Genomic DNA, 26,728 nt, shown 5'->3' on the forward strand with positions numbered 1-26,728 from the left:
TCGTCATCTTCGACAATTTTTTCTGACATAACTGTGGCATTATGATTTATATTTATATTCATCTTGCTCGACATATGCAGTGAGTTTTTTACATTGCTGTTCTCATCCATCTAATATTACATCATGTTTTTCTAACATCTATGATGCATTAATATTGTGCAAAATACCATAAATAAAAGAAAAGTTATCCATAATTATGTCTTCAACTAACCTCACATATATAGGGCTATTTTCTAGTTACTATGAGTTTCATTTTAACTATACAATACGTTATATGTTTGCATTATAATAGGTTTACCTTCAGTATGGAGGAGGCATATACAGTCAAATACACTTACATTTATTGTGGGCAATCTAAATTGGCTGATGAATTATAATAGTCCTGCAAATACACAATTGAGTGCAACAGACATTCAACAAGTTGCATGGGACATATGTTGGCAAGCTTTTTGAGGGGATTTCGTCACTGATTTGACAAATTACGTACCCATAGCAGGTTACCATTCAGCCTGTGAATACAGGACAATGTCTTCCACGACTATGGGGAGTTTCTTAAGTCCATAAGAACTCTTCTAAAGCGTTATCATCTGAGTCTAGAAAGTATAGGTCATTCCATCTCCCCCTGCTTTCTTTTTGACGAGGCTATTTTTTTTAATTATTGTGTGAGTTTTGCAAGTTTGTTGATGTGGAAATATAGTCACTCGAGTGTGACTTTTTAATGTGCACAATATTGGTTGCACGCCTACGTTTTTGTGTAGAACAGTCAAATGTCTTCCAACAATGGGAGAATCGATGTGTCACATCTCTGCAGCCAATACAGACCGTGTGGGCATTGGGTTTGTGAGTGATAACTTTAACAATGTATATAGCAGTGACAGCAGATGGTGACCTTTCCTTGAGGTCACGAGAAGCTCAGGGTTCACCTGCTCTGAACTGTTGTCTAGACCAGGGGTCCCCAATCCCCGGGCCGAGGCCCGGTACCGGTCCACGGCTTGGTTGGAACCGGGCCGCGGAAAAAAAGTGAATAAAAAAAGTTGTATTTTTTTAATTTTAATCTGTCGGAAAAATATATTATTTTGAAAAAGGACCGGATACACCCGTGTGTACGTCTGAGCCGCGTTCAGGAGTCTTAAAGTTCGGGTTTATAGCTGCACGCGAGTCTCACGTGCCAAACCCTCTGCTGGCAGCACATTTCAGTGACAAAGAATCTTAAAACATATTCAACCTGCTCAATGAATTCTGTCACTTCAGGGAAATGACAACTGTTTTCAAATTGGCCGATAAAATCGCTGCTGTGTGGGCGAGTGAACAGCGGAATATTCTACATGTTTCAGACGTTGACCGGGTGGAAGAGGCTTTTAAAAGAGTTTGAGCGGTACTCCAACCACAAAAGACCCGACTGCAAAAGAATAGACCTGCAACCCATTTGTAAACAAACCCACCCGGTGAATCGAGCCCGTCCGAGCTAGAAGAAAATTTGTTCGAGATGCAAATGACGGTGGCCTTAAGGGACATTTCACACAACAACTCTGCCGGTGTTCTAATGGCAGCGACCAGAACTCGGTTAGGAGCAGCGGACCAAACACACGTCTGTGTCGCCGTCTCCATCAGCGGCTCGTTGCAGGTAAACAAGCGCACGGCTCACACTAATTCGGCGTAATGATGAGTTGTAGTTTTGGCACTTTATGCCCTTCGTATAATTGTATGACGTCATATTTATTCCGTCATTTATATTGCCGGTCCGTGAAAATAATTTCTGACGAAGGAATAGCTGCAGACTTGAACAGATATTTTTCTCGGTCCCTCATCTGTGTCTGTGTGACTGACGTAGCAACCAGCGTGTCCCGCCGGTGAGGTGGAGGGGGGCGGTGCTGCGTCGGCTGCTCACTATATTGCAGAGCGACTCAAAGCGTTTTGTCTCTCTCTGCTCTCAGTTTTGTCGAGGTAATCAAGTCAGGGAAACATGGCTGGATATCTGAAAGTCCTCAGCACTCTTTCGAGGTCTGCCGCTGCCTTTTCCAGAAACCCCGCGGTCCTTGCGCCGGCTTCAAATGGCCAGACCTTGCAACAAAGAAACTGTGAGTGGAGATAACCGGGGTGATTCCTGCATATTTGTTTTAATGGTATCTTTCTATTAAGGTGGTGCATTTTAATCTAACGTTGGCGTCAACAATTAGCCAGCCGGCAGGTTTGAATCCGAGTGGCGCACAAGCTAAGCAGCTAACGCTAGCCACCGTTTACTGGAAGTAGAACTAATGGTGTTTCCTAGCCGGCGGGCAGCGATGCTCTCGACGCTTTCCAGGGGCGTAATACTTTAATGGCCGTGGTCGACCCCCAGGTTGTTTACGAGCCCTGTGGTCGTCTAAACAACCTGGGGCTCATAAACGTCGAGCGAGACGAGGGCCGAGGACCGCCGTCTTTGTCTTCCACATCCAAAGTGTAAAGAACACCGGGTGATGACGTGTTGTCACATAAATGAATGAAATTGTCCGCCCTTAAAAAAAGTCCTGCTGCCACTAACACAACAAATGTGACGGGCAGGGAAAAGCCGACTTGCACCCCGCTCTGACTCCAACAGACTAACTCCATCGGGGAGAAAATTGCGGTGCGAAAACTGTCATCCGATGAATAAAATGAATCTTCCGTTTTCAGCCGTGCGGATATTTTATTGCTCGTCGCTGGGCGATAAAACGGCGTCGTCGTCACTCAAACTCATTCATTCAGTGGTCCAAACCCAAACCGACCAGCGGCTCTTCAGCCATCATGACTTTCGTGCGATCAAAAACGTGTGGCAAGGTCAGCTACTGCATACGAGGCTCCGCTATCGAGTAATGGCTGCCGCTGCCCGGTGTGTCCTACACATGGTTTTCCATCTTGGTTCACTTTAGGTCAGCATTTTAACGCGTCTGATATTTGCTGTGTGACTGTGAAACCCATTGCAGCATGCTACTTGTATGTTCCCTCTTAATGTTTTACTTTGTGTTCATACCTTACCAGGAGAGCAACCAAAATACGGGGTCGGGGTTGAATGATCGAGATTTATCACGTGGGCGCTGCGTACATCCCAACTTTCTAACGGGGAGGATTTTTATCCAAATAAGGTTTTGTGTTTAAGCTGCAGGTCTCCATTCAACCCAAACTAGCAGCACCAGTTAATGTTAACAAGGGTCACGTGAAGGGCAACTTGTCCCTGGAGTGTGAGTGAATCGAGTTGTGATGTGAGCTTTGTAGTTTCCTGTGAGTGGTGATTGATAGCCCAGTTTACACCACCAGGAGAAAAAGGGTTACTACTTCTGAACTTAAACCTTGAACATACAAGTGTGGCTCATTTTCTTTGGTGTGTGCTATATAAATCATACACAAGTCAGTGTGCCTAAAGTATAATTTAGAGTGACACTGCTTCTTCCTGTTTTTATCACAGTCACAAGTTGCATTGTCTTTGCCTCCAGCTGAATATTGTATTTGCATGTTGTTTACGTTTCAAAGTGCTCATACAATTGAAACATGCGGTGGAAGACCAGGTGTAATGCTCCAGTTAGTCTCCCCCATTAGTTTATAAACTTTGAAACCTTACATTTGAGAGTAATCTCTTTTTTTTTTTTTTTTTTTGTTGGTCCGGTTTAAAAGTTAATTAACTGGCCTCATTAAAGTCTTGTCAGGAGCTCTACCTGCTGGATGCCTTTTCTTGTAAAAGAATTACATTGCAGGGTCTTAAGGTTCGCTGCCTCCTTCTGTTGACCGTTAACCAGAGAAGCTTCTTCGACGAAGGTTATTGCTGTCAACATGTTTTTTTTATAGACTGTCTTTGGCTGCTTGCCCTTTTTAATGTGTATTGCACAACTAATGTGGAACACATAAGTAAGATGACATTACAATAGTTGAGTTCTCACTCACGTGTAAAAACTGTTGCAGGGTATTTAAACCTGCTTAAAGGGTACCTGTAGTGCAAAACAACAACGTGCTACATCCATTCGGCGCATCAAATAAATCATATTTACCCCGCCGCTATTGTCAACAAGTCACGCATAGCCCGAGGATTTACATTTCTTTGTCAACATTCCGAGTCCGTGGGCGCAGCCATTTTGCTAGTTATTTACTCCAGCTCAAAGCTAACTATGACGTAGAGTCGTTGAAAGGAATTCAGCCAATCCGGAGCCACTTCTACACGCGTTGCTTCTTGGGATAGATCGGTGGCCTCAAGAATTACACAATCTATATCAGGGGTGCTCAATACGTCGATCGCGGCGACCTGCCAGTCGATCGCGCGTAGTATTGGTAGATCGCATGACATTTTAAAAAATTGGCCCGCCCCCCTGTCACTTTCTCTATAGCGCCACATTACAGCAGCAGCATGTCATTTCTGTCTCTACGTGTTGCGTTGACAGTCCTCTGCCCGCCGTCTCGTGCGCCGCGGAGCTCCCGACACCGGTTTGCGCGCATCGGGACGGACGGAGCAAAGAAAAAGTCACTAGCACCCCCGAACATGTCGGCCGAACATTGCATCAATGAAAGACATCTCCAGCGCTGGCTTATGCGCGATGTAGCTATCAAGCTCACGCTTTTGTGTGAAGCAGATGAGGTCTAATGACACTATATCAGGGCTCTCAAGTCTCACGCTCAATGCATTTCAAGTCTCACGCATTTCGGTCTTATCTCACGCACTCCCGCCACACATCTAATTCCTCACGCTGAAAAAACCTCTCGGCTATTTAATGCTTGAATGCAGGGGTGCTCAATACCGATCGATTGTTGATAGCACCCCCCACCCCGTCGACAACTCTTTTGGGCTCGATGAGGGCGCGCGCAACAGTCAGCTGTATCGGGTGCTGATGGAAATCTCACGCTTGCCTGTCTTCAAAACTTGAGAGCCCTGCTATATCATCGGACATAAGTTCGTGTTCTTTACAACAAATGCATTCTATGTCTGTTTTCTGTGGCACACATTTCCCACAACTGCACCAAACGTCCGCCGACTTGCGTGCACGGTCCGCACGGTGAAGCATCTGGACCGGCGGTCCTTCGGCATCAACTTCATCAGAATCATAGCTATCATCGCTGTCACAATTCACTAAATGGGGATAGTCTGCTTTTAAAGGTTCAAACAAGTATCCAGTTGCTGAATCAGACAATCTTTCATCGTCCATATTATCAATCTCTCAGCATTTGTTTGCGAGCGCTCGACGTTGTTTATATTGGTATCTGAACACATCCGCTGTGGCTGGCTGTCGATCTCTCAACGATCTGACATCACACCACCCGCGACATATTCAAGCTCCAGTGCAATGTCGCATGTCGGAGTTGAGGACTTTGAACAGCCTAAACTACGTATTGTTATTGAATACTGGACCGTCAGTGCATGAATAACCTTTAGAAACACATTATCTTTTGATCTGGCTACATATTGTTTTGCACTACAGGTACCCTTTAATACTCCATGTTGGGACTGAATGCGAGGCCTGACTGTTGGTCTTTACTGAGGCTTTATAAGCTTTTATCTGGTTTGAGGAGATAAACATGAGACCATGTGGGAATGATGTGGCAGGCAAAGCCCACGTGACTTCTATTCAGCCCACCCCTCAGCATCCCGCTTGTGATGCATACAAATGTTACATAACCTACTCGGCTCCCTCCCCCGCTCCCCTCCCCCTGCACTGTGATAGTAGAGCCCTGCTAGAGCACGTTTTGGTTGCGTCAGAAATGATACCAGTAACGGTTGCTGCTCCCATAATGCACTGCGGCAGAAATTGAACTGTTTCCATAGTGGATGGAGAAGGACAGTGTATTATTAAATTACCAAAATCCAGTATAACTCTGCTCATGTGGTGTTTGATTTGTTCCTGATCATTACACTAAACTCAATACGTCCACTGCCAAACTATTCTATGAACGATGCATGAGTTTGTGCGTGATGGCAGATTGGAAAAGCAAATTATTCTCCATGTTCAAAGAATTCAGCTTCTGATTATTCACATTATTGCTCAATCACTTTCTTTCTGAAGTAACTTAATTGTAACATTAGAACTTTCTTTTCAGCGAGGTTATTTTCAGGGCATCAATGGTCACCACGTATCCATGGTCGAGAGGGCTCATGTATCATGTTTGGAGCATTGGGATCAGTAGAGGCTGTTTTGACAGGTGTTACATTACATTACATGTCATTTAGCTGATGCTTTTATCCAAAGCGACTTACAATCCTGTTACATTCATACACTGTAGACGCAGCTACAGGGAGCAACTCAGGGTTAAGTGTCTTGCTCAAGGACACATCGACTAGGGCGGGGATTGAACCTCCAACCCCCTGATTGAAAGACGGACCTGCTAACCACTGACCCATAGCCGCCCTACCTGCCTGTTACCATGGCTTTATAATCCCAACGAGGTCAAATGTCTTCACAAACCCATGTGGATGTTTGATATTTTGTTAAATTTATCATATGGAAATGTTGGTTGTGTAACTATTCCACCAGGCTCCTCGTGTTTACTTGCATCATTCTGGGAAGCCGGTAGGGGAGCATTGACTTGGCTGGAACTCTCAGTCACTTGATCCTCTGCACCTCCCACTGCTCTGTTGACTGACATGGTCCTGCTGGCAGGTCTTTCACACACTAAGCCGGATGAGAGAAGATATGATTAGAGATACTAATATACGGTAATCCGACTAACTGGAAGACAAAGAAGTTTAGCTACCCCTCTATCAAGTCATTGTCAGCGTGACAATGAAAACCCTTTTGTTTAGTGAAGTTCGAGGTGGAAAAAACACTTTAAATAGTATTTGTTTTTAAACAAGAAATCTAAGTAAAAAAAAAAAAAATGTCATTCAGGTTACACAATGTGTTTCTTATAATGTTGGAGAAAGTGTTTTTTAACTAGTTGAACTGGTATTTTTTTACAGATTAGAGGTAACTTGTCAAGTTTTTGTCCACTAGTAGTGTTTTATGAAATGGGTCCGGATGTATTTGCTGTCACGCTGACGGATTGGGTTGCACTTTGAAATGTCTCTCTATATCTATTCATTGCTGATCCAATTTTTATATCCAAATACCGATCTCTGGGCTTTGGGCATCGGCCTTTTAATAGTTGCAACGGTAATTCCCGAGGCCAATATTTGATCTGGTAAATGTAGCATAAACAAGATGCAGAAGTAACCGTTGCCCGTCCTCTGCAGATACCAAAACAATTCCGTTTTTTCCAGTCACTTGTTTTCCTGTGTTTTTGTTACTCAGCAAATAAGTATTAAATAAGCTTTATTTAAATTTTTTATGAAAATCTGGATTTGCTTGAACCCGTCTCTGTTTGTAATACACAGATGCCGACAAACGCATCAAAGTGGCCCAGCCGATGGTGGAGATGGACGGAGATGAGATGACCAGGATCATCTGGGAGTTCATCAAAGAGAAGGTGATTAAGGGACGCCCAGAGGTAGAAGGGTAAATGCACAAACACTGGTGTGAGCCTCAGGAGAACACGTGCCCCCGCCGTCTGACTCGTCTATTTTTATATTGCAAACTGACACGTGGATGTGAGGGGAGGTTTATGGAAGATTATGTATGTATGATGTGTGGGGAGGGGGGGGGGGACTTTGGGAGGTTTCATTCGGTCACTTGCTGCCTGCCTCTAGGGAGAGAGCAGATGGTGTGTTGGCTCAGGAAGGAAATGTTAAGAAGTGTCCCAACAGCGGATGTGTAATTCATACATGTAAAATCATGGAAATACCCATTACGATATATTTTACACATTTTGGTATTTCTTTACATTCACGTCACAGTTTACACTACTTCAGTTTAAAATAATTGGATTTGGTCTCTCAGAAAACTGGACTGAATAAAGTTGTGAAGACTTTTTAAAGAGTGGTGTTGCTGTAAGTGTATTTTCTGTTGTGTCTTTTAGCTCATCCTGACCAATGTTGATGTTGAGCTAAAGTATTATGACCTGGGTCTGCCGTACCGTGACCAGACTGATGACCAGGTCACCATCGACTCTGCCCTAGCCACTTTGAAGTACAATGTGGCGGTTAAATGTGCCACCATCACACCCGACGAAGAAAGAGTGAAAGGTTTGTAACAAGTATTTCATTGCCGACTAGGGTTGCACGGTGTACTGATAGTAAAAAGGTACCGCGGTACCCGTACGTTCAAAACTATACGGTTTTGCATATTTTTAGTATCGATACTTCATTAAAATGGCGCCAGATCAGAGCGCACTCGCTGCGCCGCTGCCTGCATGCGTTCTTTAAGGGGGCGGAGCTACTCGGCACTCTCTCACTAATGCTGCGTTCACACCAAAAGCGTTGCTGGAAGCGGCAGTCATTCAGACGTAATCGGTGACACTCACCGAGCTAGGTGAGCCTACGGGTGATGCTATGAACCCAAACACGAGGGCGGTGGATGTTCCCACGTTTGTGGGATTTCCACAACAACTATAAAGCAGAAATAGTGGTTATTTATTCTATGGTATATTGCGGAAATGATGACCGTTTCCACGGAGTAAAGCCACAGATAAGCCTCGCTCCCCTCTAAGGCGCGAGTTAAGCACAACTTGTCGGGCGAGTAAACTTGTGTGTGGCTTTTGGTGTGGACGCAACATAACAGGCAGCGCTCGCACACAGTGACGCTCACTGCGGAGACAACATGGTGTCATGTGCCGGAGCTTTCACTGACCGTCCTCTGCTTTTTGTAAAAAAAAAAGAGGCCAGAAGGGAAATCTTGAAATAATTTGGTGATATTGCAGACAGTGAAGGAAAGCCCACTGACTGCAGAGACCCTAAAGAAAAATAATGAATCCATGAATTAGGATGACATATGAACTCTACAATTGCTCATACTAATTGAAGTAACTTTGGAGTCATCTGACCAGATACTGACCAAAGGCCTGCATAGCCCTGTATAAGCAATGCTATGATGGCACCATGTATTTTGTTGCTGTAGGCTAATACTTATATTAATGCAATTTGTTTAGTGTTGAAAAAGCTGGGCAGGAACAAGATGGTACAAAGGGAACCATACAGATGTTTTATTTGTTACTATTATAGATAAATATACCAGTATCGGATAAGTTATACCCTATGGCCGACACACATTTCTAGTTTCAGAGCAGTTGGCGACTTGTACACATCGCCTCGCAGCCAGATTAGTTTTTCAGTGAAATTTACAATAAGCATTTGTCGGGATGGGAATCGAGAACCGGTTCTGTTTTAGAACCGGTTCCCAGTGAACCGATTGTTTGGAATCGTCAGCCAAATTCTTTAACGGTTCTGCTAACGGTCCTCTGTGGCGTTGCGCATGCGCAAACTTTTTTAGTTTCTTCTTCAGACTGCAGCAAACATGGCAACTAGGCAGAGGTGTTCTAAAGTTTGGCTCTATTTCACACGACAAAAAGTGCTAGTGTGAGGTGAGTGTGTGCGCAGACAGCATTTAACGGAGCGGAGCATTGCGTGCGCTCTGATCGCTCTTTTAATGAAGTATCGATACTAAAAATATGCTAAATCACATCGTTTTTAACGTACGGGTACTTTGTTAGTATCGCTACACCGTGCAGCGTGACAGCAGCAGATGTAGCGGACTAACATTCAAGCTAACCTAACTTCCCAAACGCTGTGGACATCTGAACGCTGATTGGCCGAGACGCGACACGTCCCATCAAAGATGTTTTATTGTGAAGAACACCACTTCACATTTTCTCCGCGTCTCACTGCAATCTCAACGGCAGCGGGCCAGGTGAACAAAATAGTTAGTGCCATTTGTTTCATTGTGTAAACCAGCTTTCACTATATAAATAATCTCCATTGCCATCCAATTTAGCTGACGACGTTCAGAGTCAGACCGGTTCAGAGGCTGGTAGTCTGTCTGGGTCGCAGGCTACAGCGAGCACGTCTTGTACACCTCCACCCCATCTGAGAGAGTGTTCTCCACGGCTGGAGACACAATAAGTCCTGAGAGATCGCGTATCCTCCTGGAGAAAGCAGACATGCTTATTTTTCTGCACAAGAATTGTTGTTGATCCATACAATTGCTAGTTGCACACTTGGTATTTGCCACTGCTAGTTTCAATTTTGGCAGCTCAGTTCATATACCCTTTAAAAAAAAGGAAGGAGCACTGTAATTTCTAGGAACATGTTTAAATTAAACAGAATACATTTTATTTAAGTTATGTACGTTTTATTTTAAGTTCAAGAGGAATATGTATAAATGTTTTTGGTTATTTAAAAAAATTTAAATGTGTATGTATACATACTGTATATGGTGTGTGCAGCATTATATAAAAGAAAATTAATGTAAATAAACCCGTTTGCTCTTTTTTTCACCCCTTGCCCAATAAGAATCGATAGAAGAATCGATTAGGAATCGGAATCGTTAAAATCTTATCAATTCTCATCCCTAAGCATTTGTGATTGTCAATATTAAAATGTGAGGTTATCAAAAGAATGTACAGGCTGTGAACATGAGCCCAACCGACGTATCAGTTCGGACCAACAAGTCGTCAAATGAACTACAAGAAATACCAAAGATATGTGACCAGTGTCACCATTCTGTAGTCCAATCCTCCCCAAAAAGAAAGAATTTAGCCAGTGACTTTGTTGGTTTGCAATTGATAGAAAAACAAACTAATGAGAATTTAAACTCTGAAATATCCAAAGCGTCAAAAATCCAATCCATTCGGTTTTAGTAGAGACTTTAGAGTTTGGGTCCAAAGTGCACTGGAGAACACAGAATAGAGCCAACAAACTTTATAAGAAAATGTTACTTATCTAAAACATTTCATTGCTTTGTGTACTGTGGAACTCCAGATACAAGATTGCCCTGAGCTGAGCACCGGTCAGGCCTTGCATTTCTTGTGAGGCAGCTAAGGCAGGTTTAACCTCTTCCTTCATCCATCCTGTTCTAGCAGTAGTTTCTATTTATTTTCAGAGTTCAGCCTGAAGAAGATGTGGAAGAGCCCCAACGGTACCATCAGAAACATCCTGGGTGGCACCGTCTTCCGTGAGCCAATCATCTGCAAGAACATTCCCAAGCTCGTTTCCGGCTGGACGCAGCCCATCACCATCGGCAGACACGCCTTCGGTGACCAGGTGAGTCTCCTCCTACATGCTGCCGAGAATAGAGCAATTCACTTTACAGGTACATTTCTTTTACCTCTTGAGTCTAAAGTCGCCAAACCAGAGGTTGCATCTATTAAATTGTACGTAGTTTCAACACGGAAAGTGTACATATCACAAGCCAAAAATGCTGTACACACAGAATTGTGCGTACACCTGCCAGAGGGAAAATTGGAACTACACTTGGAAAAGTGCGCATGTGTATCAGCTTCATATCCCATTCGTCCTGAATTCAATTTTACATGGTCAATGCAAAGCACCTCATGAATGTTTATGCTTAGAAATGAATCTTTCGGACACAGTAATCGAGATGCTTGTGAGAGGTGATTCCTGAACACTCATTTCCTCCCAATCCCTCGGTTTGTGTCGTCCTCTAGCAGTGACGCTGCATCCATCATGCAGCTTTACAAGTGCCACCACGAGATGTCCATTTTAATGCAATTGGACTGATTGTTTCCAAACGGCATCTTTTCCTCTCGCATAAACCATACATTAATGACGTTTTGGCCACTGCTGTGATTTTACACACAAAAACTTGATAAACAAAAATTTTCCTTGCTATGGTCTATATATGAACCGTATTAGACGATATTATTGAAACTAACGCAAATTGATATCTTGGATTTTAACCATCAAATTAGATTTGAATAGGTTTATATCTTTTACCATTTAAAAAAGCGCTTTTGGAATAGCCATAGATCACTAGCACAAATAACATATATAGATGACGAAGTGGATTTATAAGTAATGTGCAATATGAAATTAAATAATTATCCAACCGATTATTATTCTTGCAATTGCTTTGAGTTTCTGTGCAGGCGCTCACTTTCTCCCATCAAGTTTGTTTGTATAGATCACAACTTTGGCGTGGGAGGTGACGTAAGCCTCTTTCAGGCACCATTTTGTGCATATGTACCGTTTATGAATGAGATCCAATGCCATTTGTGAGTTGATATATGAATGTTAATACAATGCACTGTGTGTCTACAGTACCGAGCAACAGACTTTGTGGTGGACCAGCCTGGAAAATTCAAGATGATCTTCTCACCTGCTGATGGTAGTGCAGGCAAGGAGTGGGAGGTCTATGACTTTCCTGCTGGTGGCTGTGGAATGGGCATGTACAACACCGACGAGGTGAGTGTGTGTGTGTGTGTGTAGTTAAAAGATAAGGCTACCTCATTGTCAGTTTATCCCATTTATTCAAATGTTTAATTAATTAACCAATTAGTTCTTGCTGTAGATTATTAGGTTAATCCTAAATTGACAGCTGGACCCTGTAGTTTTTAGCAGATGTTACACAAACAAAAGTTCTTGATGCATTTGTTCTGGGCTATTTTCCGATGCAGATTTAGTTTGAAAGTTTAATATTTATAGCAGCAAGACATTTTATGTATGCAACTCAAAATAAACTATAGTTCCAAAGTAAAGTTCACCATATTTAAGGAATGTAGTCCCACGTAATGGTGCTGCTCATTGATTTGGCCGTAATAGTTTGAACAACAAAGGCGATCTACGGCACAGGAATTCACAGAAAATGCTTGTTTGTGGCATCAATTAATCTTATTTACATTTTTTTTTAATGCCATTTGTTTGTCTTTCATGTATTTCCTATTGTAACACAAGAGGTCTTGTGTTTTACTAATTTCATGAGGTACGATTGTTTCCTAAAAGCCTCTCTGGATAAAAGCTAACAAATGGACCTGCATACCAGAGTAAGATGCTTCAGAAAATGGGTTGAACCTTTTTACTGTTGTCAATATTATTGTATCACTAAGAGGGATACAAAACAAAATAAACTTTCTTAATTCTTGTCAGTAGTCCCAAAGTCTACCTGTTGGTACAGTCGTGGACTGTTGGTACTGTTGCCTTTGTAACTGCTGTTACGTTCTGCCCACGGCTTTTCGTTTTTAATTGACATGGAAGTCGTTTCAGTAGTCTGACCTGTTTCGCTGATTTGTTTGCCTTCATCAGAACTGGTTTGTTTGCTTTAACAACATCGGAGGTCATAGTAGATGACTGTCAACTTGTGAAGGGGAAGGTCGTTGGCCCCTGTACGACTGATAAAGCAGAACAGTAGTGGTGAGCCGTTTGTATTTTCCCCCCCCAACAGTCTATCACAGGCTTTGCCCACAGCTGCTTCCAGTATGCTATTGGCAAGAAGTGGCCCCTGTACTTGAGCACAAAGAACACCATTCTTAAAGCCTATGATGGCCGATTTAAAGACATCTTCCAGGATATCTTTGAAAAGTGAGTGTCTTTCTTTTTTTCATGCCCAAATAATGTATTTAGGTTGTTTACATAACTGTTGTAATAATTAGAATTTGTAATAAAACTACAAGGTAAGCGCAAGAAGTAGCTTGAGTTGAATATGCTGTTCTTCCTACAGGAACTACAAACCTGAGTTTGACAAGCTGAAGATCTGGTATGAGCACAGGCTTATTGATGATATGGTCGCCCAAGTGCTCAAGTCTTCTGGAGCTTTTGTGTGGGCTTGCAAGAACTACGACGGAGACGTTCAGTCCGATATCCTCGCACAGGGTGAGATACTTGGAAAGCGACACGACTGCTGCGTCTACCGGAGTGTTGTTGTTGCTAAATACTCAAATGTATTATCATTTGAGATGCCTGCCAGTTTTTTGATCAGATCAGAGTTGCAATAAGGAAGATTTTGTGTTTCCTGATTTTAGGTTTTGGCTCTCTCGGATTGATGTCGTCAGTTCTTGTGTGCCCTGACGGCAAGACTATCGAAGCTGAAGCTGCCCATGGCACCGTGACCAGGCACTATCGCGAGCACCAGAAGGTTGCTAACCATTTTGATCCTCTTCTGCTCTGTACAGAAAAACATTTACTCTGAACACTGACATGGAAAATGTGTGAAGCCAAACTATAACCTTGCAACTTGACTGTATACTCTGTGGGGTTATACTGCCACCATGTGGGGGAATTTGAGAAGCAAAGTAAATGCATTGGGCTTTACATTTCTGATTATTTAAACCGACATGCTGTGAAGAAGTTAAACACTTTAACGTTATCCTCCACTCTTCTTTTAGGGAAATCCGACCAGCACCAACCCCATTGCCAGTATTTTTGCCTGGACCAGAGGCCTGGAGCATCGTGGCAAACTTGACGGCAACCCAGACCTCATCAAGTAAGATATGTTGTTTTTAAAGGAAATGTACTGCTCCTGGGATGAAACGTGCATTTTCTAAATATCTTTGTTTATCTGCAGGTTCTCCCAGACTCTGGAGAGAGTGTGTGTCGAGACCGTTGAGAGTGGGACGATGACCAAGGACCTCGCAGGCTGTATCCACGGCCTGACCAAGTAAGTTCATTTAGTGTGAGGAAGGGTTCAGCCCTAAAGGTCACTAAAAATATAGAATGGAAAGCTCTTTATCTTCAGTCTAAAACATGTAGAATAAAAGTAAAGCGTGCAACTATTTATCTGCAAAGAGCATGTATGAATCCGTCATTTAAGTAATATTTATAAAAAATAATAATAATTTAAAGATAGAAATGCACAACATACCATAGTTCAAGCAGCTTAGTTTTCTTAGTTAATAATTAATTTAAAGATGTTATCTGATGTTTTTACAAATATTCTTCACAGTTTGTTTTCCCCAAATTGTGAAGAATATATCTGCAGATTCATCAATCATACAAAAATAAGTTGCAGCCCAAATTTAAAGTATGTATCAACTTAGTCCATAGATCTTTGTTTTGGGACATTAAACCTATTGTGGCATCAACATTAATGTGTGCTGCTTTCACTGGCAGATTTGCTTTTAACTTTTAATGTAAATATTCCCTTTTTGATTAAACCATCAGTCTGAAACATTGACATAACTTAGTGTTATTTGCCCGGATTCTGACCTGCCGCATGTGATGCTGGTTGGGAACTCAACCTCGTCCCAAACATGCCCTCATCTTGTTTTTCGCTGACAGATGTTTAAGCCAGTCCGGTCTCCTGTGGACAAAGGGCTGTAGGGTACCTCTCAAAGTAGTGTTTTTATTAGTGGTTAGTGGGATATCTGAACAAAACATTTCAATGAAGTTCGGTGGAGATTTTTGCAGTGTAAGAATCATTTATTTATCTCGGTCCAGATCAAAATACGGATCCAGGCGATTTGAAAATTCCCAATGTCGTGAAATATTAATTAAGACTGCGTTTTTGAATGCTGAAGAACAAACTGCACACATTGCAGGTTTGTATCTCCCTTATGAAGATGCATATGACAATGTTGTGTTAAACCCATACTTGGTAGTTGTGTAGTTCTGTTGGAAGTATGGGCCGTCTCGTTCACCAAGTTGTTTCTGCGCATGATTGGTAACTGCACTATATTAGCTGTTAGGGGCTCGCATCAGCACATCTTGACTTTCTTTCAAGCACTTTTCACCCATGAGGCATTGCAGCGCGCGGATCTTGTTATTTTTGTCACTAAAGACTACTCTTCTCAAACTGGCTGAGCATAAATACTGGAGCCTGCCGCACCGAGTCATACTTTGTTAAAAGTGGCTCATATCATGCATCAGATAATAATAATGCTCTGAATAATGATGATGCTGTTATTAACTAACAGCCCTAATGATAAGAAGGGCAACTGATTGTTTTATTACAGTATTTTTTTTTTCTGTAAAGTATAGATCTTTAACGTAATCGCTCTTGTCTTGCCTTCTCAGTGTCAAGCTGAACGAGCACTACGTCAACACCACAGACTTCCTCGACGCCATCAAGACTAATCTGGATAAAGCCCTCGGCAAGTAAAAGACTTGAAAGAATATAGTTATACTGGAGATGGAAATGTCACTCATCTGTTTTTGTACCTCTTTTTTTAACTTAAGGTCAATAAATCAACATGCGTTTTGTCTGAAGGAGAAAATAAAGTACTGTAATAGGATTATTATGTAGTGTTCAATTAGGTTATTGTTAAATAGCTGAGAGCTGTGTGTCCACCTTCTCTCCCAAACGATCTGCCCACTATTTGCCGTGTTTTATTTTTGTCATGTGAAGTACTGTACTAATAAGTCAAGACTGTATAATGCCTTTGGGCAGGACTGTAGCCTCTGTCAAACTTATTTGCCAATAAATCCTGTTTAATTCACTATTTGTAGTTTTTGTTGTTTCAAAGCAAACAAAGCCATTTTAAAGGTAAATAAATTTATTATTTTACAGTCTGGTCCACAACATTGTACGTACATTTCTATCAACATTATCTCCACACTAATGTCTAATACAGAATTTCATTTAAGCTGAACATCTTCCCCTTTTTGAACCATCACTTGAACAGTGATGGATTGAACACAGAAGCTGAAAAACTCACAGAATTGAGCATTTTTATTTTTAATGCGCTATATCAACATCGCAAATGGATACCTTGTTTTGCAGGTTACAAGTTTGAAAAGCTAAGCACTGGGAAACTGAATATATTGAGCATTTCCCAAATCATTTTCCACAAGGTCTGTGGCCCTGTCACATGTTGGGAGGTTGTCGTCCATCACTTGAGACCAGTGTACAATATGATTGATGGCATGCTCTTGCAGACACACTGGGGCACTTAATATTTGTGTCTTGAGTTTTTTTTTTTCTGGACACTTCTTGTTGAGATTCATCCATTTAAAAAAAAAAACGGAACTGCAATATGAATGCAGGGTTTGCATTGCTTTTGAAAAATGCTGCAGTCCTGTCTCACGAAGGCTTGGATGGAGGGAAACGGTGAGAATCGTTGAAAGAGAAGCTGTGCCGGTCTGTTCGCCGTGGTAATCTTTAGAGGAGATCTACAGACGGGTGGGAGGGGAACCTGAATGTAATTTCATGAGGTCTGCGATTGGACCTCAAGAAACCTAATGTCGCAGCTCAACACAGCAAGAAAAGAGACTTCCAACCCCGCAGCTGCACGGTTTGATCCAATTCTTTGGTAAAGGGGTCCTACCATTTAAAAAGAGTATTTTGATTAGCGTCTTAAAACATTCCACAGAAACAATTACATTCATAGACTAGCGATCAATACAGGGTGATGCTTGTTAATGCAAAACCTAAAATGTCGACACAGTGGTCCTCAGTGCAACACACCGATTACAGTACCAGCCACCATACAGGAGGACTGGTGCATTCTGTACAATAATATACAATTAAACACGGATCGCAAATCCAATTGAATAACTAATTTTGCAGATCTCAAATTTAATTTATCACAGTAAAAATCAAAGTGAATCATTAACCTTTGCAACATGATAAGCTTTGGCATGTGAAATTACTTTCCCCTTCTTTAACCCTTCACATTAGTTTACCCCGGCAGTCTGAAAGAGAGCGGGATTGTCTGAATGAATAAGTGCAGTTTAACATCATCATATGCTTTCAAGCTTGTAGCTAAGAATTTGCTTTTAAAATTCAGATGATGTTCCTGTTTTTAATCAACCGACAACATCTATGTATTTGTGCATATTTATTTACTTAAACGCTCCTGTTTTAGACAGTCCACTTTTCTCAAATATAATATATTTATTCAGTAGATATGCTGTTTTAGAGATGAAAAATATGTAAGAAGGTAAAAAGTATATATTTCCAAATTTCGTAGCATTACGAGTGATTCCAGTGCATATGAATGTGCAGTTTGCTGGGTTTCTTCACACACTTGAACAACCCGAGCACTATGCTTTTAAAAGCAAGAAGAAGAAAAAACAATCGTATTTTCATTAGTTCACACTTATATTCAATTTGGGGGTGATTTCAATAATTCATGCAGTACTGAATCGCCCTGTGCCCTTCCCATAGGTGCTGTAATACTCCATTTGAGATAGTTTAGCAATGTCTGGTGTGTTGTTGTTGTTCGCTCGGTTTTCTCGCTCGCTGAATTCAAAGCTCTCCTCTTCGTAGTCCTCCTGGCCTTCTGTTTCTTTGGGGGGTTCTGATGAGGGAAACAAATACACAAACATCATCCCACTCTGTCCTCAGCACACATTCAGAGCTCTTCCTAAAGACATATGGCACCCCCCCCCCCTGCCTCTGTATCAGCCTCTACTGATAGAGACAAGCATGTCTAAGCCAGGTGGTGCTACATTTACTAAACACACGGAGGGAGTGACAGACAAACATCAAAACACTTGGCCACTCGATTACAGTACATGCAAAGTCAAAGTGCATTCGGGGCAGACCGAGTGAACGCCGCCGAGCGGTCCCACAAGGAAATCTGCCACACATAACCCATCAAGGAGTTTCAAGCAGGGAGTGTAATGGATGGAAGATCAATGAAGGTATTCACCATGTCCATCTATTGACGTGTCCATGATCCCGTGTTTGACCTTCATGTGTCGACTGAGGTTGCCCTTCAGGTTGAACTTGCTGGAGCAGTATGGGCACTTGAAGGGCTTGCTGCCCGCGTGGAGGTGCATGTGGCCGAGGAGGTTGTACATTCTGTTAAACGACTTTCCGCACACCTGAGAGACAAAAGAGTGAGTCGGTACACCTCCCAGCTCGGTCACAATGGCGCCCACGGTTCTCCATGTACAGCGCCACTCGCTTCACTCACCTTGCATTTGAAAGGCTTGACCGGCAGGTGGACAATCATGTGCGTTTTAAGGGTCTGCTTCTGAACAAATGTCTTGAAGCAGATGTGGCACTGGAACGGCCTCACACTGGCGTGGATCAACATGTGTCTCTTCAGGTTGGCCGACAGGGTGAACTCTCTGGCACAGACGTCACACTTGAATTCTTTCATACCCTGCGGAAACAAGGAGTGTTTGGGCCTTTTAATACACTTCATTATTCGCTTAATATATGGTTAGGAGAAAAATAAATGAGGCTTAGAGAATAAACCCACGGGGAGTATTTACATTCTGGCGTTTGATCCAACACATGTCGATAACAATAGCCCACCCCCCAAGTGTTAGACTGGAAAAGAGCGGAAAGAGCCCAACAATGGAGAGATGAAACTTTTTGTTTTTTTGTTTCTACGTTTATTTGACTTTCATTTTAATATTTAACAAAAGCGAATTCCATGAAAAGAAATATTATATTCCTATATAATGAAACGGAGGGAAAGACCAGGGTGATTCATCACACACAAAGGGAAGTAGCTCTGCGAATGACAACACAAAACGCATGCAAGTGGCGGGTTGAGCCAAACAAAAAAAAACTCAAGGCCTTTGAAGGCTATGTTTACAAAGCAACTGGTTTTGGAGGAAAGACTGGTGCAAGTGTGCGAGATACCCTCCCATTTTCCTATGCAGATTCATACAGAGGAATCTAAAGGGGTGACGCTAAAATACTTGCCTGAATCTCTCATATGTTTACATCTTGATAATGCCCTTAAATATAGTGTCAGTATGTGCCTATTTTGGCTTCTATTTTGAACACAAACTGGTTGACAAAGGCACAACATCTGTATTTCAGTACCTTAAGTGCGAGGGTGTGCGCTGCCAGTACCTTGTGAGTCAGAGCGTGTTGTCGGAGGTGGTGGATCTGGACAAACTCCATGCCGCACTCGGGGCAAACGTAGGGCCGCACGTTCTGATGCTTCATCAAGTGGTTCTGCAGCTGGCTGCGGTAAGCGAAGGACTTGTGGCACTCTGTGCACTGGTATGTGGTCGGGCCCTGGTGGCTGGCCAGGTGGCGCTTTAGGTGAGCGTAGGTCGGGAACTCGAGACCGCACTGGGTGCAGACGTGGCACTGGCCGTTCTCGTGTTTGTTCTCGTGGGTCCTCAGCTCGCTGGGGTAGGCAAAGCCACGGCCACAGAAGCGGCAGCTGTACGGCTTGACGTCCGAATGCTGCAGCATGTGCCTCTTCAGGTGGCTGGTCTGCGTGAAGGCCTTCTCACACACTGTGCACTTGTGAGGTCTGGTTCCCTGGTGGGTGAGCAGGTGAGTCTGGAGGTGGCTCGGCTGCTTGAAGAGCTTTCCACAGTGGAGACATTCATGGGGTTTAATTCCGTTGTGGCCCAGAATATGAGTCACGAGGTTATATTTGGATGTGTATGATTTTTCACACATGCGGCACTTCCAGCGTTTCAGACCTTCTCCCACATCGACGCAGTAAGATTCATCGATTTGTACGTTGATGTCCAGCCGGTCGATCTGCATCCGCCTGGCAAGGCCCTCTGGGTCTGACCACAGCATGGCCTGGCCGTTCTCCTCATACTCTCCTGGCAGCGCCATGTCAGCGGACTCGTAGGCCGCCTCACTGGACTCATAAAAGCGGCTCTCCAGAGGACTGCCAGTGTCCCCGCTGGTCTTCAGGTTTAGTGCCTCCTCCAATCCGTCCTCCTCCTCCACCACCAAGGCTTCTTCCTTTTTCTCTCTTTCTCCGCCGGTGTTTTCTTCTTCTTTCTGTTCCGGCTGCCCGTCTGTTTGTGGCCTGGGCGTCTCTCTCACACATGAGAGACAGTCGACGCAGGCTTGCTCCTCTTTCAGAGAGCCCTGTTTGGTGACTGGATCCTCTGACTTGCCGGTACTTCGCCGGCTGTTCATGTGAATGCAGGAAGCAGGAGTGTCAGACTCAAGTCGTTCACCTTTAACTTGAGCCTGTGGACTTGCTACTTTGTGTGGGTGGCCCTCCTCACTCCTGGGTCTCTTGCTTCTCCCGCGGGGCCCGGGCCTTCGTCTCTCACTGCAGTGGGGCCGGGGCTCCGTCTCGCCAGCTGGCTCAGCCAGGTAGTCCCCATTGGCCCCTATTAGCTGATCTGCATACTCGTACTCCATTGACTCGGGTGGAGGAGGGGCACACTCTCTGGGCTCCCCAGTGTAAAAGCCATTGGGAGCAATAGTGGCCCCAAAGATTTCATTCTGGGAGATGAGGCCAAGAACAGCAGCCTGAGCCAGAGATAGCACCACGACGGGCTCCGTCTGCGTGCCCACATCCACGTGGCTATCGGTCATCTTGGGGTAGGTCCGCACCAAGCGGCTACTCTCCTCCTCCTGGAAGAAACATACAGGTTTTTAAAAAGAATTTACTTGAAGAAATAACATCTCTTTGTGTTACTCTGTTGTTTCAAACCCTGCCTTACACAATGTTTCCTCATATGACCTCATTTCCCCATTGCAGCCTTGAGATATTGGTAACCTTACTATAAGTACAAACATAGGTTTTTTGGTTGCCATCATATTGAAATTACATGATTAGGTTTTTAACAATCCCGACTGTCACCAGATGAAACACTATCTTCCCCTCCCAGGACTCCAGTAGAGTATTAAGACAATGTTTTTCAGGGTTACATTCATACTGCTTCTTGTTTCTTTGCTCTAAATCCACATAACATTCGATGGAGGCGATAAGGCAGATCTGCGTTAGCACTGCGTTTCCTTCCTTGACAGGCTTTAGAATAATAAAGAACACAACAAGGGATGCAGGTCCAGCCAGGAAGCTGACTTCCGTGGACTGTCCTCAGCACTTCCCGTGGGGTCCCGGGGCAGCCTGGCTGACCAAAGCCATCTCATCGCTGGTGCTATCCGTCCCATTCATGGGGAGCAGAGCGCCGTGGCTCTACTTACCGCAGCCGACTTCATAACGCTTGCCACACTGGGCTTCCTTAACAAGATGATATATGCCAGCAGGCAGCCTCATATCCATAACAGACATTCGATTGAGCTTCGAGCTCATTCTGTATTCCAGACCGATGCAAGAGGCTCGCTAACATAAACGTACAGTTTGAAAGTGTTTCTGACCCACACGCACATGTTTACAGGGTAAACATTTGCGTGCGGTAAACATGTGCATGTAAAAGAGGAACAGTGAAACTCTGAGGAAGACATTGTGGTACAACCAAACTGTCTATCGGTGGTCAAGGAGACACGAGTCCTCTAGGCCAATGGCTATTTCTCAGCATTGATCTGAGTGGAAGGAAAACATAGAGGGAAGCTCTCTGACCCATACTTTCTATCAGACTACACACTAGTCTTCACTCTGTGCCATACACACAAGCAAGAGATGCTTCCTTTCTTGACGCAATACTGAGAGAAAATAAAAGAGTGGATGGAGAAAGGAAGAGAGGCTAGAGCATGAATAAAGGTGTTTGTGTGGTTGTGTGTGTGTGTGTCTGTGTGTTGGGAGAGGGGAGTAGACCTGGATGCCCTGATAACCACGTCATTTATAATTACTGCTTTTAAAGTAGTCAGACAGAGACAGACTGTGTGTTTGTGAGAAAGAAAAGGAAAGAGACTGGATGTGTATTTGAAAGCATGTGTGTGTGAGAGAGAGAAAAGAGAGAGAGGGAGGGAGGTATGGAGAGAAGGAGAAAGAGCTGTGGGCGGGGGAGGAGTGGAGGGAGGGAGACGGAGAGAGAAATGAGATGGAGGGGCTGAAAGATAAAGAAAGAGGGGAGGAGAGGGAGGGGAGGGAAGGGGAAGGAGAGATTGAGTGAGCATGTGAGAGGAGGGAAGAGAGAAAGGAAAGGGAGAGGGAGGGGGTGTGCGAGGGGGGGATGGGGGGGCGGAGAGAGACAGAAAGACAGTGAGTGAGTGAATGAGAGAAAGAGAGAGAGAGAGAGAGGGGAAGGAGTGAGGGAGGGAAGGAGGGGGAGCCGGAGAAAGAAGAAAAAGCACAGCAAAATGAAAGGCTGACAAAATGAAAGAGAAAAAGACAAATGACAAGGAGCAAGAGAAGGTAGGGGAGTAATTGCAAGAGTACGTACTTTCACGTTTAAAGTTGCATCTGAGAGACACCTAAGGACAAACAATTAGAGCAGCAGCGGAAAACGTGCGGCAGAGATAGAAACACAACTCTTATCTTTTTTTGGAAAAGATATTCTCACTGCGGTATACTCTTGTGAATGTAAAAAGTAATCTTGCTCACCCTCACATACAGACAAGAGTGTAAATACCTCACTAACAAACTGCCAAACAAGTAACAACCAATCCCCCCCCCCTTCCCCTCCCCCTCCCCTTTAACCCCTAGGAACACATCTTTCTCCATCTGTAGGTTACAAACTCACCACATTGTTCCTGGAGTGATGTTTGAGGTGTTTCAGGGATCTCATCCTTCAGGAGAAATGAGTGGAGTAAAAAAATCCACCTCCTATTTATATCTGTGGGAGAGTGGGGCGGTCCCACGGCTCATCCTCCTCCTACTGTTGCTGTTATCAGAACTGACTGTGCCTAGCCCCCCCCACACCAGCCCTCCCTCCCCCCCCCCCACACACACACAGACAGAGAGAGAGAGAGACACAGCATCACCCCATTTCTTTCTCTTCCTCCCACCCTCTCCTTCCCATCTCACTTCTCTTTCTCTCCTCTTTTCTCTTACAAATACACACACACACACTCACACACACATCTTATCTCCCTTTCTCACTACATACAATTCAGCATGACCCTTCAACACACATTTCTCTTGAAGGCACACAGAGACACAAGCTCTATCTTTTCTTGATCACACTTTATACTTTGCATTTCCTTTTTTTACGAGCGTGTGCTCAACCGCACGAATCAGTAGTTTCTCTTACACAGATATATGTGAATCTACACACGCACACACATGTTTCCATATGTGTATGTATGCAGGCACACTTAGAGGCACGTACACACTTTCACAACACGCACAAACACTCAGAGACTATGGGTGGAGGTGCGTCTGTCAGCAGCAAAACAGTCGGACAGATAATGTCTGAGAAATTCTAAAATGTTAACTTTTCAGAGACCGTGTAGTTTGTTTCCATTATTTCTAGATTCAAACTAATTAACTATTGAGACAGCCTGAAGTATACTGTCTGAGAAATTCAGAAGAAGAAAAATAAATGAGTGACAAAAGAAAAAAGAAGGAGGAAGAAAGGAGAGAAAAGCAGTTAAGAGAGAGGGAGGGAGACAGACGTGGGGGAGAAAGAATAAGGAAGAAAGAAGTACAGGGAGGGGGAGTGAAGCTGAGTGGAGGAAGAGGAGGAGGAAGGGGTGGAGGGGGGAGAGAGACAGAAAGAAAAAGGGAGAGAGGAAAGAGAGCCGTGTGGGGGAGGGAAGAAGAGAATGCAGCAAAAAGGAGGAAGAAGGAAAAGGAGAGATTGTGGAGGGAGGTGGGGGTGGGGGGGCTGAGGCATAAGAAAGGATGTGGCAAAAGAAAGAGGAAGAAAGAATAAAAGAGAGAAAAGAAAGAGGGGAGGGGGAGTGGTGGAGGGCGGGTGGGGATGGGAAGAGAGATAGAGGGTTGAAAGAAAATGCAGTGAAAGGAAAGGAGAGAGAAAAAGAGAGAAGAAAAAAGGGGGATGGTGGAGTGTGAAAATAAAAAAGAAGAGTCCATCAGCAAGAGAAAAGAGAAAGGGGAGGGGGGGTGTTCGAATAAAGAAGAGGAGGAGGTGAAAGAGGAGGGAGTGGGTATGGGGAGGGGGGGGGGGTGGAGAGCAAAGGGAATGGAGAGAGGAAAGGAGATAGAGAGACGGAGAGAGTGAGGAAAAGGAAACACAGCAAGGGAAGACATTAACTATTGAACTTCCAGATTTCTTTCAGGCTGTGTTGAGAAACATTGCGGCAGACTACCTGCGGGCAAAGTACAGGTTGTGTGCTTAAGTAGTCGGCTCTGAAGATGATCCTGATAATTAGACAGGTATTCCAGTATACCACAGCGTACCTTTCCCATTTTAACTGGTAAAACACAGGGGAAATGAGTGGAGAGAAGAAAAAGAAAAGTGCATCTCAGAAATGTAGGTTTAGGGGCCGGCAAGCGTGACAAACGCGGTGTGGACACACGCCGGTTGTGACTGTAAGGCCGAGGACTGTGCATAAACATTTCCTACTAAATAACAGGAAAGGGCAAACCTTGAAAACCTTGATCAATCATCAGCGGCTGGGAGTGCTGCGAGAATGAGAAAGATAGAGAGAAAGGGGAGCGGAGGGGGGAGGAGGGAGAGATAGGGAATGAGAGTGAGCGCGAGGGAGGCAGGGAGGGAGGGAAGAGGAGGGAGAGAGAGAAAGAGAAAGATTGAGTGAGGGTGTGAGTGAGGGGGAGAGATAGCAGGAAGTTGAGGGAGAGAATGGGAGAGAAAATAGAAGGAGAGCAAGTGAAGAAACAAAGAGATAAGAGGCTGAAAGACAAAGAAACCACATGGAAGAAACAACAAGGGACACGTACATAAAACAACACAGAACTAGCCTATGGGGAAAATGAAAAAGACACAGACAACAAAAGTTTGGGGAAGAAATACACCGGCTCCTTTTCAGGCCTGAATCTTCACAACAGCAAAGACCTGCTCGCTTGTCCATTTACTTTGGGTACATTTGCATGTGTGTGTGTGTGTGGGGGGGGGGGGTTTCCAGCATACTGACTGGGAAAGGCTATGGTGGATAATAAGCGTAAACTTTTTGTTCTTAGATTCTACATGTACACAAGAGAGAGAGAGATAGAGGGGGTAGTAAACCTTTGCTCTGCTCTCAAGTGTACTAACCCTCAACTGGGATTTCAAACGTGTGTTTGTGTGAGGTTGTGTGTGCGCAAGTTGTCTGATGTCTAAGATCAGGGACAAGAACACACCTACACACGCACGCACACACACGCGCACACACGCACACACCATTAAAACCAACACGCTTTCAGTTTCCCACAGCCCTGAAACAACACACTTCTGACACGGGCGTCCGTATGACTTACTGTATTCCTGCCAGCGACTTCTCGTCCGTCTTCTAAACCCCGGCCTGGTGCGTCGCTGATCTATAGGAGGACAACCCTGCAGTCCAGAGGCACATCCTCTCTGTGATATAGGTCAAAGTTATAACTTCTTGTTTCCAGCAAGAGGAAGAGAGCAATATGTGAGGAAGAGGGTGTGTGTGTGTGTGTGTTGAAGGGGGGGGGGGGTCAGAATCAGCTATCAGCTGTCTGTTTTTCCCCTGAGAAAAACTCAATGAATTTTAAAAGTGCAGTAGACTCATTGATGACAACTCCCTGCTTTCTCTGATTAAAATAAATGTGAGTACACACTCGCATTTGAGAAATGCAAATGATAACATACTGTTCTCTCTCTCTATACACACACACACACAGTGACAGGCTGCACACTGCCCGACTTTGCCCGAACTGTGTGTGAGACGCTGTGCTAGGTGATGGCTATAATTCAACATCGTCTGTCAAGTGTGCTGGGAGCTGTGTAGGGTTGTGTACAGGATTGTTATAGCTGCAGCATTCAGGTGAGGATTTTCTTCTGATCAGAAATGGATAAAGAGAGGAATCAGTTCGCTCTGTGTTTTGAACTTTGAGTTATTGGACTGATGCTGATGTTAAAGGCGGCCATTCCTCTCAGACCTGCATCTCAAGCAGCAAGCCCACACACCTTCTGTTGTTTCAGCCTCACCTCTGCACGGCATGCTGATATAATACTAAGTCTCAAGCATGATTAGCTGCTGTAATTAAGCTTTCATAAAAAAAAGCACAGCAGGCTTTTTCAGAAGCACAGAACAGACAATCACACAGCTTGAATTTTAGCAATGCAGATGGAATATAGCGAAACTGTATAAAAACAGCCACACCCTAGTCGCACGCCTCCAGCTTCTTCCATTAAGGTAAGTAAAAACAGACTGGACACAAACCCCAAAAAACCCAAAGCTTCAGTCTTTATCAGTATTGTCTCACGCACTGCTGTGAAGGAGAGCAACTTTATACGTGAGGAATATGCTATCTATCAGACAGGGTTGACTATAGGTGAATCACTTGCAACTTCCAGCCAATAAAACAA

The 26,728-nt window shown here is 43.9% G+C and overlaps 2 protein-coding genes across 3 annotated transcripts; one reads left to right on the top strand and one right to left on the bottom strand.

Moving 5' to 3' along the window:
* The first annotated feature begins 1,537 nt into the window (after positions 1-1,537).
* idh2 (isocitrate dehydrogenase (NADP(+)) 2) lies at positions 1,538-16,192 on the top strand. The gene is made up of 12 exons (XM_056416451.1): positions 1,538-1,624; positions 1,935-2,078; positions 7,307-7,398; positions 7,888-8,053; positions 10,905-11,065; positions 12,083-12,226; positions 13,203-13,339; positions 13,479-13,630; positions 13,780-13,892; positions 14,143-14,240; positions 14,322-14,414; positions 15,770-16,192. Exons 2-12 carry the CDS (start codon positions 1,964-1,966, stop codon positions 15,852-15,854), a joined length of 1,356 nt encoding a protein of 451 aa, XP_056272426.1. The 5' UTR covers positions 1,538-1,624; positions 1,935-1,963; the 3' UTR covers positions 15,855-16,192.
* A 1,524-nt stretch (positions 16,193-17,716) lies between these two features.
* znf710a (zinc finger protein 710a) lies at positions 17,717-23,123 on the bottom strand. 2 transcript variants are annotated; one of them, XM_056416449.1, is made up of 5 exons: positions 23,012-23,123; positions 19,512-20,999; positions 18,616-18,807; positions 18,349-18,523; positions 17,717-17,994 (listed from the first exon to the last, which is right to left on the bottom strand). In XM_056416449.1, the coding sequence occupies exons 1-5, from the start codon at positions 23,054-23,056 to the stop codon at positions 17,825-17,827; spliced, it is 2,070 nt and encodes a 689-aa protein (XP_056272424.1). In that variant the 5' UTR covers positions 23,057-23,123; the 3' UTR covers positions 17,717-17,824. The 2 variants fall into 2 exon arrangements, with proteins under 2 accessions (XP_056272424.1, XP_056272425.1); XM_056416450.1 differs by lacking the exon at positions 23,012-23,123 and adding an exon at positions 22,712-22,922.
* Positions 23,124-26,728: the final 3,605 nt, after the last annotated feature.

This window comes from Pseudoliparis swirei, chromosome 6, assembly GCF_029220125.1.
Source record: "Pseudoliparis swirei isolate HS2019 ecotype Mariana Trench chromosome 6, NWPU_hadal_v1, whole genome shotgun sequence".
Classification (NCBI taxonomy): Eukaryota; Metazoa; Chordata; class Actinopteri; order Perciformes; family Liparidae; genus Pseudoliparis; species Pseudoliparis swirei.